Source organism: Tasmannia lanceolata, unplaced genomic scaffold, assembly GCF_043159265.1.
Source record: "Tasmannia lanceolata isolate RefF3 unplaced genomic scaffold, GAP_Taslan_0.1 ptg000020l, whole genome shotgun sequence".
Taxonomy (NCBI): Eukaryota; Viridiplantae; Streptophyta; class Magnoliopsida; order Canellales; family Winteraceae; genus Tasmannia; species Tasmannia lanceolata.
In genome coordinates this window covers 10,105,459-10,120,219 of record NW_027518697.1, presented here as the reverse complement: position 1 = coordinate 10,120,219, position 14,761 = coordinate 10,105,459, and the positions used below count along the sequence as shown (strand labels likewise).

Below are 14,761 nucleotides of genomic sequence, written 5' to 3'. Positions count from 1 at the left end.
ACACGTCTAATGGGCCCACAATCCACTTGCTTGAGTTAAGTAGATTATAACTACCATTAATAAGAGGCTTATTACGTGGTTAAGAGAGTTGGGCTGAATCATGGCTTCACTTCATAGCCCGCATTTGTCACTACTTGAAAGGGGCGTGAGAAGCCAAAGAGGTGAGCCAATCCATGGCTAAACTTCATGGCCATCTACCGTTCCCTCTCTCCTTCTCTTTCCTTTTCTTATTCATTTGGATATCATAAGGGAACGTTTACAAAATCAAGAAAGAGAAGACGTTTGGACGACGTATTACATGGATGGTCTTCCCCACTCCTAATGACTGATTTTTTAGGGGACTGTATGTCTCGGCTTGCAAAGTGATCCCCACTCCATAAGTTCCTCTTTTTTATCAGAGACCAACATAAGTTAAGAGGATTTGGTGCCTAACACCTTCCAGCTCCGTAACCAGAATGCAGACTCAACTTTGGGAAAGCGAGATAGTACTTATACAAAGTCGTTATGGGTCTTAGGCTCTAAACTAGGTGGCGGCTATACCTCATTTCTTCGAAGGATCTGGTTTGTTCGTTCATGATAAGGCCTTGCTCACTTCTCCCCTGAGAGGCCTCAAGCTAGAAAGGACTAAACAAGGACGCCCTCGAATTGACATTATTGAATCTCAAACAAGACCCCTTCCCGTCCAAGACCTATGTCCTTAAACCCGATCCATGGGTTATTCGGGTCGGATCAATATGGGTCGGATACGACTCAATCCGTTCCAAGTTGCAACCTTACCCAAAAAAAAAAAAAAAAAAAAAATGATAAATTCGCACCCCCTGTAGGATAATTCGCGCCACTGGAGGGTGAATCTACGTTAAAATGAGTTAAAGTCTGCCACATACCCTCCTTTCCAAGGGTTCGAATTATCCTACAAGGGGTGCGAATTTATCATCGCCGAAAAAAAATAAAAATACTGATACAACTACAAAATTACCCTGCCACAGATGCACCCCGACTAAATATAGCAAGTAGGTATCTTTGTAAATATTGGAAGAATCCGGGCTCATTTTAGGCCCTTCACTCATGTACGGAAAAACAGATCCATATACTTCTCCTCTCCACCCTCACTCTCTGCTATTTTCACATGGCGGTGAAGGGAAAGGAAATAGCAGGGAAATCTTCTTCCACAGGGAAGAGGAAATCTATTTATTCTAAAGGGGAAAGTTCCGGCAAAGGGGGTGTCACTAGAAAGAAAGGGCCCCAAGTTCTTAAATTTTTTGACGATGAGGCCATTGATGCCAATGAAGAAGAAGATGAAAACCTAAGTGATGACTTCATTGATGATGAAGACCTTGGTATTTTACTGAACTTTAATTTCTCTGCATTGTTGGATGCATTCATTTCTAGGGTTAATTTGCAGATGAGATGTTCTGATTGCATTTCTAGGGTTTATTTGCAGATGAGATGTTCTGATTGCATTTCTAGGGTTTTATTCTCTCTTCTCTCTTCCTCTCTCTTTCTATCTAGATTTCTCCCTTCAGATTCTGCACTGAGGTTTTAGTTGCGGATAAGATTTTCTGTTTGCATTTCTAGGGTTTATTTGCAGATAAGATGATCTGATTGCATTTCTAGGGTTTATTTGCAGATAAGATGTTCTGATTGCATTTCTAGGGTTTATTTGCAGATAAGATGTTCTGATTGCATTTCTTGGGTTATTCTCGCTCTCTCCTAGCTATCTCTCTGTCTCTAGATTTCTCCCTTCAGATTTTGCATTAAGGGTTTATTTGCAGATAAGATGTTCTGATTGCATTTCTAGTGGTTTTCCAGCTCTCTCTAGGTTTTTCCCTTCAGATTTTTCATTAAGGGTTTATTTGCAGATAAGATGTTCCAATTGCAGTTCTAGGGTTTCCCCTTCAGATTCTGCATTATGGGTTAATTTGTAGATAAGATGTTCTGATTGCATTTCTAGGGTCTCTCTCTCTCTCTCTCTCCCTTCCTCTTCAGATTCTGCGTTAAAGGTTAATTTGTAGATGTTCTGATTGCATTTATAGGGTTTCTCTCTAGGTATCTCCCTTCAGATTCTGCATTAAGAGTTAATTTGCAGATAAGCTGTTCTGATTGCATTTCTAGGGCTTTTCTCTCTTCCTATCTCTCTATCTAGGTTTCTCCCTCCAGATTCTGCATTCGGGGTTTATTTGCAGATACGATGTTTTGTTTGCAATTTCTTTCTTTCTTTCTTTTTTATTTTCATTCATCAACATCTAAGGTTTATTTTCTTATAAGATGTTCTGATTGCAGTTTCTTCTTGCATGCCTTCACATGGATGACACTGTGGATGCACTTATACATGTATGTGTTAGTGATTTTGGATTTTCAAAATCTTATATTTTGTCATGTTTTAGTGTTTTTGGAAAATATTTTCTAAATAGCGTTTGGGAAAAAGAAAATGTTTTCTTGGAAAGATTTGCTTTTTACAAAAGGATGTAGAAGTGTAGTTGAAAAGATAGTCCCGCGGGACGGTGCAATGCACCGTTTGCACACGCGCGCGCGGCGTGGGCAATGGGCTATAGGGCGCATAGTGGCACTTTATTGGCGCTTTTTTAGGAGCCTTTGATTTTTTCAGATTTGATCTGGACTGTTGGATCAAGATGAAGGTGGACCGGTCGGATGGGTGGGCCGAATAGTTCGTAGGCCCATCAAGCCTAGTGCCGAATGGTTCGGTTGGGTTGGGCTTCGACTCGGGCCTAACGGTCGGCCCAGCGGGCCCAGTACTCCAACGGTCAAAGAGTGTGATCAAATGGGTTGTGTCCCTTCCCCCAACGGTCAAGAGCCAAGGGGGTGCGATCCGCACCATAGATAGTTGATCTAACGATGATGGGGTTGGAGAGAGGTTTTACTCAAACCAACAGTAACCTCTAAGATCGATCAGGACCGTTCAATATCAAATGGGTGCGATCTAACGGTTAGATTTCAAACATTCTGGAAAGGTGCCCTGTAGAGGTGTTTTTCACACAGAAAAGACACTAGATGGTCTATGAAATGTGCAGAATTCGGTCATTTCAATATTGAAAAACGAATTGGCAATTCCATTGTGCAATTCTGACAAACTTTAAAACACTCTTCTACATTCTTTCAAAATCCCCAAGGATTTCTTCATACTGTTTTTCTTTTGTTTATTGTTCTAGATACTGTTCTTCTGCAGGAACAGTATCTGGAAATTTCTCTAAGGCTTGAAATTTCGGAAGGACATTTTGGGTTTGATTCCGCTAGTGCGAGGCGTCATCAAACATTAGTAGGGCTTCCCGACTAGGCTTCATTGTGTCTTGGAGGCAATTCGCGGATCCCCTTTGCACACTACTGGTGGGGGCGAATCTTGTCTTAAGGAAAGTGATATCACGCCTTAAAGCAACACATTTCTGTTCTCTCATCACCAGCAGTAACCCTCAAATTTCTCTAACAGTATGAACATTTCTTTGATTTGGGGGGGGGGGGGGGGGTGGCTTTCTCAGGTTTGATTGGAGATGCCGATTCCAATGAGGCGAAAAGTAGAGCGGCACTTCAAGGCCTTAGATACTTGGAGACTCACGACTTATCTAAGGTTATAGTAGGAGGGGACTCGCTTAATGCTATCGGGTGGCTTAAGGATGGGAAGGGTGTCCCATGGAGATTTGCCTGTTGGATGGATGAGATTAGGGATCGTGTTGGTTCTTCGCAGGTCTATTTTCAGCATATTAAAAGTTCCGCTAATTCGGAAGCGGACAAACTTGCTAGGGACGGAGTGGTGAGACAAGATATAGGATTTTTTTATTTTCTTCCACCTTGCTGAGTCTCCAAGTATCTAAGGCCTGCTGCTCAGTTTAGACATGCAGCCAATGGGGGCACCCTTTCATTCTTATTTTGCAAGGGTGCGCTTCAGTTTAGAACTCCTCATATATATATATATATATATATATATATATAGGTAAATTTATAGGTAAATTTATCGAGTGCTGATATCTGCACTCCCTTGTTTTGTTGTTGGCAGGTCTCTCTTTATTTTCTACTTTTGCCATTGACTGTTAAAATTCCTGACAAGCTAGGAACAACCAATTGAGAAGTTCGAAGCAGAGAGAGAGAGAGAGAGAGCTTCGGATTAGAAGAAAGTTGTTTGAATATCTCGTTATAACGGATCACTGCCAAATATGAATCTTCTTTCTCTCTGTTCCTGTCCCGGCTTTTGACATTGGGCTAATTGTTTTAATTTTTTTTTTTCATGACAAAAATGCAATTGATATTGTATGGTATGCATGCGTGAAGTTTCTCATATGATTTTTTCATAAGCTTCTTGCTTTTATGCGATAAACGTGCTACTTGTTTATGTTGATGGTTCTACTCTTTTTGTCTCTTGTTTTATTTGGGAATAGATTTTCTGGACGATGTCGAAAAAGAGGCAAAAGATGAGAATAAAGCTGGAAAAGCACACCGGCTTCCTTTTTTAGTGAAAGAGGAGGACCTAAGTGACGATGAATTGGAAAAATTACTCAGACATCGATATAGGCATGATGTAGTATATGCTGAAGAACATGAGAGTAAAGAATATGATGATAGAGAATCTCTTGTGCATTCTATGAAGGATCCAACTATATGGAGGGTCAAATGCATGGTATTCTATAAGTCATTCTTAGCTCTCAAATTTTAACAAGTATTTCTTCACTTGTTTTGCCTTCTCTTGATCTATGTAACAAATATCTCCTATATCTTCAAAATATTGCATTTTTATCTTGAGATTTTGATAAAACGACAAAATCCCGAAATAATCCCGAGATTTTAAAATAATAGAGATATTTCTTTTTTATCATAAAATATCGCGATATTATTACAATATTGTACTGATATTTTTATTTTTTATTTTTCTTAAATTTTTATTTTTATATTTTAAAATAATTTTATTTTAATCTTTATTTTCTCGATATAAGCCCAAAAAAAATAGATTTTTATATATATCCCTAGATTTTCCCTTGCCGAGAAATTCCCGAGAACAATAGTTGTGACATAGCTCTTGATAAATATGTTCCTTGCAGGTTGGACGTGAGAGGCAGATAGCTTTCTGCATCATCCAGAAGTACGTTGACTTGCAATCCCTGGGAACTAAACTGGAGATAGTATGTGCATTTGCTCTCGAGAATATCAAAGGTTATATTTACATTGAAGCTGACCGGGAACATGATGTTATTGAGGTTTTTTCTTGTCCCTGTTATTGAACACCTTTTCCTCTTTCTTTTTTTTAATGTTAATATTTGAGGCTATTTTGATATTGATATTTTTTTCAAATCAGGCATGTAAAGGGTTTTGTAATATATACCTAAGTAAAATCACTCTTGTCCCGAAAAATGAACTTCGTTATTTGCTCTCTGCTCAAAACAAGTCAAGTGAAGTTTCTAAGGGCATGTGGGTCCGCATGAAGTACGGAAAGTACAAAGGGGACCTAGGACAGGTATGAGATGCATCTTTTGTTGAAAGCTAGCTTCTTTCTTGCTGGTTTTAACACTAAGCTTTCCCACATGCATCCTTTTGTATAGGTAGTGGCTGTTGATGATGGAATGAAAAGAGCAGCCGTAAAGCTGATTCCCAGGATCGATTTGCAGGCCATGGCCCAAAAATTTGTATAACGTTTCTCCTTTTAGAAATATCATGTGCCAAACATTTTATGAACTTTGTGTAAGCAATCTATGTGATGGTTGTCAACTTACTAGTGCTTCATCGTTGAACTAATTAACATCCACTTATCAAATTTTCATATTTGTACAATTATTCATGACATGATAATATTTATTATTTCCAACTATTTTATCCACTAATTTGCATGCTATTGTTGGCCCATTGTTCTGAATGTTGATTTTGTTGGGGTTTTTTTTTTTTTGTTTTTTGTTTTTTTTGTGAATGGTATTGATTTTGTAGTTTATTCAACATAGTTTGAGAATAGTTGGGGAGGAAACAATTGCGGATTCTTTTTAGACCTTACGCTGACACGAAATTTGTAAAATTTATAGAAATCTCTGAGTGGGCTCAAGTCTTATATGAAGGGTTTATACATTGATGCATGTTAACTTTCGTAGTTTTGACATTTTTATTGTACATTGAGCTACATGTTTATTTATCATTTATTTCACTTCTGCTAATAAATTATAATGGGGTGTTGTGAAAGCAGCTTCATGTATATTCTCATGAAACATTTGACAACCATAATACCCATGCAAATAGATCGGGGCATGATACAATTGATTCGTTTAGAGGAGCGAACACAGCAAAAAGTTACAAGTACACCAAAAAAGAAAAGATCAACCTGTAACAACAAATGAAAATAGAAACACAACTACAACTCATGCATCACATTCCAAATAACTACATCTCTTCATCTGGTGCCAAATTTCACATGAGAATATCTGCCTTTGAGTTTCCTTTCCTATGAATATGGGAAAAAGAGCAGTTGAAGAAGTTGAACGCAAAAAGTTACAAGTACACCAAAAAAGAAAAGATCAACCTGTAACAACAAATGAAAATAGAAACATAACTACAACTCATGCATCTCATTCCAAATAACTACATCTCTTCATCTGGTGCCAAATTTCACATGAGAATATCTGCCTTTGAGTTTCCTTTCCTATGAATATGGGAAAAAGAGCAGTTGAAGAAGTTGAACACAAAATCTCTAATTATCGAAAGTATCAAAGCAATCTCCAATGAGGCAAAGAGTTTTTCTGGAGCCTGTTGACGGTAACTAAAGAGTCGCCTTCAATCCACACAGGAGGTCCGGAGCTTCTTCGAACACTTAATACCAAACTAGACCTCTTTCACTTCTGCATCAATGGCTCAAGCATCACTACATGATCCTGCATAAGCCAATATGATCCTACCATGAGTGTATGATATGCTCCCCATAGCCGACCATTTTGATGGTAGGGGGATTCTTCTTATAAACCATGCTATTGCCATCAAAATTAAGTTTGAATCAACCCTTCGGAGGAGCCACCCAGATATCTGACGGTCTATAAGGAGGGACAATTCATATAGGCTTAATCCAAGAAAAAATTAAAGAAAAAAAGATAATTATTACAGATAAATCACTTATTGAGGCCCTTTCTGAACTCCACATTCAATTCATGGATTAACTTGGCATATTTTTTTCTTTCAAGATTTTGTCGTCTCCCCTTTTAGATAAGCCAATTCTGAGAAGAGAAAGTAATATCTCATGCTCAACATTAAAAAACACTAACACCATCTCTTGAAATCAGTGATAATAGAAATTTCCCTTTGTTATTTAATGTGGCCTCCCTTAAAGAGAGTAGTGTGGCTGATTGTTATCGTATAAGAGCCAAATTGTTAAGATTATCTCCGACTCAAAGGAGTTTCTCTTTCGGGAGGACTCTTTTACAAAAGAAGAGTCAAAGTTGTTAAGATCTCCGACTCAAAGGAGTTCCTCTCCCGGTAGTAAGGGTGTCAATTTTGGCTCGGGCTCGGAGGCTCGCTCGAAAAAAGCTCGGCTCGAATCCTTAACGAGCCGAACCGAGCCGGCTCTCCAGGCTCGTTAAGCTTAACGAGCCGAGCCCAATTTAGGCCAGGCTCGGCTCGGCTCGGCTCGTTAAGAATTTAATATATTTAAATATATATATATATATATATTATATTAATTTATGCATTAAAAGGGTTGTCCAGGGAGTGAAAGGGGGGGGGGGGGGGGAATATGTCACTTCATTTTTGGAACCCCATTTGTTACTAGGACCACCCCCCATAGTGTAAAAAAAGTAGTCAAATTACACTAATAGGGCTGTCCAGGGAAGATGAGGGGTGTGAACATAATATAACCCGAGCTCAGTAAGGCTCGCGAGCCTGACCGAGCCGAGCCTGAGCCGAGCTTTTGAGCTTAACGAGCCGAGCCGAGCCTAGCCAAGCTCGGCTCGGCTCGGCTCGTTTACACCCCTACCCGGTAGGACTCTTTTAAGATAGAAACGTTTCTACAATTCAAAATTCCAAGAATCTCACTAATACAACTATTAGGGACAAACATAATATCTACAATCCCACTCTAAGGTCTCTCAAACGAAACATCATGACAAATATTTAATATATTTTTTATTGGGAAATGATAAATGTGCCCCTTTTAATTACTTGGGACACCCAGCTGCAGTGTACGATGGCAATCAGGTCCTTAAATCTATCGCATGTGATGTACAGCAGCCTTTTGCAGTCATAGATAAAGTCTAGCTGGGTGTCCTAAGTGATGAAAAGGGGTGCATTTATCATTTCCCTTTGTATTTATGCTTTGTAAATTATTTTAGTTAGTATATCTCTTGATAAATAATCAAAGGTATTCTCTTTATGTAAGAAATATGACTAACAGCCATTAGAACCGGAAGTGTAAGCTCCCACTATTTTAATAAAACCTACCTCCCAATTTTTTTTTGTGTGTAATTTTCTCATGAATACAATTTGTTGTGAAGATATAGAAATAAGTTTTTTGTTTCATGTTTTATTACCACGGTAATGCAATTTTAATAATCCGTCCCTTTTTTGTTATCATTTTTTGGATAGTTTATTATCAGTGTTTTTGAGATAGAGGCATTTCAAAGCTGTCTTTTGGCTTGGTAATTTTTTGCCATCATACATTTTGCTAACTATGCTCTAACCAACAGTCTGTTTGCCATTGTTGATATATATATATATATATATATATTCAAATCATGTTAACCCCCTCTAGTTTTCCCCCGTTTTAGTTCAGTTTCCATGCTGTAGCAGTTTATTGGCTCATGTTTCATGTTTATTATTTGATTTGAAATTTTCTGATTATTTTCTGATTCTACACAATGCTAATTTGTGCACATACTTACATATTTGAATGCTAAGATAAAAATATCAAACTTTATTTTCAGGGCGGCGGTGTGATTTCCAAGCAAGCTGCTGTTCCTGCTCCTCGTTTGATCAGCTCTCTTGAAATTGAGTAATTTGCTTTGTCCATTGCTTTTAATCTTTTAACAGAACATTGGTGCATATTGTCTTTCTTTATATTTATTTTGCATTTTATTTTATCAGGGAATTTCGGCCTCATATTCAATATAGGTCTGATCGTCTGATTGGGGAAATTTTTGAGATACTTGATGGTTTGATGCTCAAGGATGGTTATTTGTACAAAAAAGTGTCCATTGGTTCACTAAGCTACTTCGACATACGCCCATCCGCTGTTGAGCAGCAAAAGTTTAATGTTCCTAAAGATGCATCTAATGATTCAGAGTGGCTTTCATCGCTTTATGGTCCTTCCGAGTCTAAGAAAGAGAATGGTTTTAAACTCCATGATCTTGTGTTTTTTGGGTTAAGTCACTGCTACACATTGCACTGAATTTGTCTGTTGCCACTGTGAGATTTAATCCATGATAATTCTTACCTTTTCTTTTTCCTATGCAGTCTGAATGAGTTTGGGGTTATCATAGATGTGGAGAGTGACAGCTTCAAGGTAGCCATATCATGTTTATATGTGTCATGGATCTCCAGGCATGGTTTTAAATTTCAGCCGAAATACCGAAATTTTGGATTTCGATTGGGACTGAAACTGAAATCACCAAAATCCGAAATTTAGGGAAAATGTGATTTTTTAAAACGTTTTTTTTTTCCCGAAATTTTGCTACATTAATGGAATTTGCCTTTTTTTACCGAATTTCGGCCGAAATTTATTAAATCCTTGTCTCCAGGTATTTATATTTTGTGGTTTTTTTTAGATTCTAAAAGGTGACATGGATAGATCAGAAGTAGTGACTGTTCAGCTAAATGAGATGAAGAGTCAATGCTGTGATAAAATGTTTATAGCTCCAGATCGGCACATGAAAAACATATCCATCAATGATAGCATCAAGGTCATGCAAGGTTTATTGAAGGTAAAATTTAATTTTAGATCATATGATGTTACATTGTTACTTTGGGAATGATCTACCTGAATGGACTAATTGAAAGCTTTGGAAACCAATTTCATTATGCGTGTTAATATTCATTTTGCAGGGTAGGCAAGGGATTGTTAGGCATATGTACAAGGGCAGTGTCTTTGTATATGATGACAACCAACTGGAGAACAATGGCTACTTTTGTGTTAAATCCAACTTGTGTGAGCGCATTGATGGAAATATGGTATGCCGAAAAAGGCATATTTTATATTTAAGATATTATGCTGCTGGCCCTTACTCAGTCTCCACTGTGTTTGATTACTGCAGGATTTATGTCCTCCAGGTTTCGAAGGTAGCAAGTCAACGACAAGAATTCCTCAGCCCCCTAAAAGACCATTCCAACAGGATGATTCTACTCGCAGTTGTATGTTTCCCAAGTGTTTAATGCTATGGTTCTTGTTTTTTTTTTTTTAACGTTACGGTTCTTGTTTTTCTGCTAATTTAGTTACCTGATTGTAGCTACAAGTAATTCCCAGGGGGAAAGAAACCAAGATTTCTCAGTTGGGCAGACCTTGAGAATCCGCGTAGGTCCTCTAAAGGGTTACCGCTGTCGTGTTGTGGCCATCTATCGCTCTGATGTCACAGTCAAGCTGGATGCTCAACAAAGGGTTATTACAGGTTTGTTACTTGCAGAAGCTGTCCTTACGAGCTTTAGATTGAGACCTTGTCTAACAATTTTCCATATAATGATGTCTATTCAGTCAATTCTGGGCATCTTTCTGAGGTTGGCGTCAAGGGTTATGAAAATTCAACCAGGTGTCTCTCTCTCTGTATTTTCTTTTTGGAAACATAATCTGGGGACTGAAACCATGTGTGAATTGATTCGTGCGTAATAGTATCTATACTATGTTCTGATATGTTTCCATTTTTCTAAAGCACGGATTTGCCTGTAAGAGATTCTGGGAATCCTTTTGACCACTTTAGCACCGAAGAAAGAAGCACAAAAGGTAGGCCTATATTTTGATGATGTGGTTGCCCTATTTTTTTGAAGTACAACTAGCCAGTTTACTTCTGCATGAGGGGTTCCCTTATCATTGGGCCTTTATACTTCATGATGCTATGGTTGTTCTTTACCGTGGTGAACATTCACACTTTTGTATTTTAGATGCACTGATTGATGAGGCAACAAAAACATCAATGGAAAATAGTGGCTGGAATCTGGAGTTTCCATCTAGTGCAAGGTATAGTTTAGGTTGATTTCAAAATATATCTTTGTGCATACTCTACGATTCGATTTCCATCAAAATTGATATGGTTTTTTTAGTTATGAATGATTTTTCCTAGTTAACCATTCTATTTCTTCAAAGCATCAATTCTAGTGATTTGTTGAATACGTGTTGCTAATAAATCTGTTTACAGCTGGGACAAAGGAATTAGCTCAGGTGGAGATCAAAATACATGGTTGAATAAAGTAACGAGTGAAGACAAAGCTACCGGATCCATAACAGACTCTTGGGAAAAAGCAAAACTTCCAAGCGCGGACCAGGGAAGCAGTTGGAGTGATGCAGGTGAATGGGGAAAACAAAAGCTCAAAATAGGAAGTCAGACGGATGATTCAAATATCTCTGGGAGCAGCTGGGGGGAACCTGCAATCGCAGGTAACAGTCAAGGGGACTGCTGGAAAAAATCAGAAGATATATGGGATAAAGGGAAGCATGTAAGTGGCAATCAAGTGGAGAGTTGGAATAGTGAAAAAGCTGATGGCTGCTGGGCCAAGAAATCAAGTGGGAATGGTGATGGGGAATTTTCTGGGAGTAAGTCATCTGGTTGGGGCAACGATCAAAATAAATCTTCTTGGAAAAATGATGAAACAAGCAATGGTATGAATCAATCCTCTGGTTGGAAACAAGGATCAGTGGATCAGGAATCTAGCTGGAACAAAGGAAAGGCCGCCGGTGGAAGTGGAAATAACACATCTGGTTGGAACAAACATCAAGTAGACTCTCACGACGGTGCCCAAGGTCTTGATGGAAACCAATCATCTGGTTGGAAAAATGATGAAGGAAGCAATTGGAAGACACAAAAATCCATTCTTGGGAATCCACCCTCTGGATGGAATAAAGGATCAGCCACGAATGAAGACGCTGGTGTGAATAGCGATCAAGGAGAGTGGTGGAACAAAAGCAGCAGCGGTGGAGGTGGGTATGGTGGTGGTGATGGAGATGGTGGGTTTAATGGCGGAGGAAGAGGCAGTGGAAGAGGAGGTAGAGGAGGGAGAAATGGTGGTGGTGGTCGGGGTGGTGGTGGGTCTTGTTATAAATGTGGAGAGCAGGGTCATATGTCGAGGGATTGCTCTCAGGGAGGTGGCGGTGGAGGAGGTGGTGGTGGGTCTTGTTATAAATGTGGAGAGCAGGGTCATATGGCGAGGGATTGCTCTCAGGGAGGTGGCGGTGGAGGAGGTGGTGGTGGGTCTTGTTATAAATGTGGAGAGCAGGGTCATATGGCGAGGGATTGTTCTCAGGGAGGTGGCGGTGGAGGAGGTGGTGGTGGGTCTTGTTATAAATGTGGAGAGCAGGGTCATATGGCTAGGGATTGCTCTCAGGGAGGTGGTGGTGGTGGGGGTCGAGGTGGTGGTGGGTCTTGTTATAAATGTGGAGAGCAGGGTCATATGGCGAGGGATTGCTCTCAGGGAGGTGGCGGTGGAGGAGGTGGCGGCGGCGGGTCTTGTTATAAATGTGGAGAGCAGGGTCATTTGGCGAGGGATTGCTCCCAGGGAGGTGGCAGTGGAGGTGGTGGAAGATTCGGAGGTAGCGGGGGCGGTGGTGGTGGAGGATCTTGTTATAAATGTGGAGAGCAAGGTCATATGGCAAGGGATTGCACCCAGGGAGGTGGCGGTGGAGGTGGAAAATTCGGAGGAAGTGGGGGCGGCGGTGGAGGATCTTGTTACAAATGTGGAGAGCAGGGTCATATGGCAAGGGATTGCTCTCAGGGAGGCGGCGGTGAAGGTGGAAGATTTGGAGGAAGCGGGGGTGGCAGTGGTGGAGGATCTTGTTACAAATGTGGAGAGCAGGGTCATATGGCAAGGGATTGCCCCCAGGGAGGTGGTGGTGAAGGTGGAAAATTCGGAGGAAGCGGGGGCGGCGGCGGCGGAGGATCTTGTTATAAATGTGGAGAGCAGGGTCATATGGCAAGGGATTGCCCCCAGGGAGGTGGTGGTGGAGGTGGAAGATTCGGAGGAAGCAGTGGCGGCGGTGGCGGAGGATCTTGTTACAAGTGCGGAGAGCAGGGGCATTTTGCCAGGGAATGCCCTGGCAGCGGGCCATCTACAATTGATGGAGGTGTTTCTTCTTTTACTTGTTTGATGGATATGCTCTTCTTTTTTTTTCGTTTTTTTTGGGTTCATGGATTCTGGGCTTACGTTTTTTTACTGGTGTTTTGATGAGAGAATATAATGATCAATGTTTTTTTACAGCTCCAAAAGAAGCAGGTGGGAATGGAGGCCAAGTGAACTCTTGGGGCAAAGCAAAAGATGACAGTGGTGAAAAGTGGGGAGCGTGGTGATAGTCAAAGCATGATGGTGCTGTTGAGATTTGGTCTAGTGTGGCTGTAAATATTTGGTAAAATGTGTACTTGCTCATGGCAGTTAGTATGTGGGTTCTTTTAAGTTTGCACTGTGGAGATGGAAGAGCACTGGAAATATGGAAGACTATATAGCTTGCATTTTGTTTTGGACAGATACAGAACTTCTTTCTTTAGAGTAGAATGCTTGCAATGGATTTCACCCACCTGGTTCCACTGTTGCTGAGCTGCCCTTTGCTGGCCATTAATCGGATGTCTGATTGCAGGAAGTGTTTTGATGTTAGTGTTTTTATTTTATTTTATTTTTGAGTTCCTTGTTACCAAATCCATATATGTTTTCTACTTGCTAATTGAACCTCAACCATAACCATGTTTATTTTGGATTTTGATAATTGATCTTTCAGTCCAAAACTGATTCTTGACAGAGTGGAGCATTTGGTTTTTGCTCTATAAATAGATTATGTGTTTTTGTTGGGATGTAGAATCGATTAGAGTCCACAATCAATCTATTAAAATTGAGTCAAACAATCGTAGATTTAAAATTAGATGATGACCTCTTAGTTTTCATGAATATTAAGAATAAAATTTAAAAAACAGAAGAATGGCAGGTTATATTTGTTGGAATGGTTGCCTCCTTTATCCCACATGTGCAGTGGAAAGCAAAATTAGAAACCTAAGTTCTTTTAGGTTTTTTAAGAACGGGGAGTGATATATCAGCTCCCCTTTTTTTACTTGGGACAGCCAGAGGGGCTGATGTACTTCACATGGGAAGGAATCAACGGACCTGATTGCCACGTATACTTCATCTGGCTGTCCATGTAAGAAACGGGGCACATTTATCACTTCCCTATAGAAAACCTGAATATGAAAGAGCATACTACACGATACTATACGATCAAAGGTGCGAAGGTGGGCCGGCGAACTAGAGGAGAGAGATTTCTTCTTTGGTTCTTTTCTCTTTGGTTTTCTCCTGGGTTTCTCTTGGATTTTTCTCGGGTACTCTCTTGTATGGTCTTGGTTGAAAAGCATGGCGGTTATGGGGTTTCAGATCGATCAATTTTAATCCTTGTCATTTTGCTTTCTCACTATAAAGATTGATCAATTTTAATCCTTGTCATTTTGCTTTCTTACTATAAAGATCGTATTTTCGCCCGTGGATGTAAGGCATCTTAGCCGAACCACGTAATTCTCGGCGCTCATCTTGTGACTTGTTTATCTTTTTACCTTTGCACGATCAGATCGGATTTGCCCGGTGAATTTTCTTAACATTATTTCGGTAGAAACAAAAGAATCAT

The 14,761-nt window shown here is 39.8% G+C and overlaps 1 protein-coding gene across 1 annotated transcript; it reads left to right on the top strand.

Annotated features, from left to right (window-relative positions):
• Positions 1-1,106: 1,106 nt before the first annotated feature.
• Positions 1,107-13,890, top strand: KTF1 (kow domain-containing transcription factor 1). The gene is made up of 17 exons (XM_077364008.1): positions 1,107-1,337; positions 4,386-4,624; positions 5,043-5,198; positions 5,297-5,455; positions 5,541-5,624; positions 8,889-8,956; positions 9,049-9,324; positions 9,418-9,466; positions 9,729-9,884; positions 10,006-10,131; positions 10,215-10,311; positions 10,407-10,565; positions 10,649-10,703; positions 10,824-10,894; positions 11,053-11,128; positions 11,307-13,225; positions 13,360-13,890. The coding sequence occupies exons 1-17, from the start codon at positions 1,127-1,129 to the stop codon at positions 13,446-13,448; spliced, it is 3,990 nt and encodes a 1,329-aa protein (XP_077220123.1). The 5' UTR covers positions 1,107-1,126; the 3' UTR covers positions 13,449-13,890.
• The last annotated feature ends 871 nt before the right edge of the window (positions 13,891-14,761 follow it).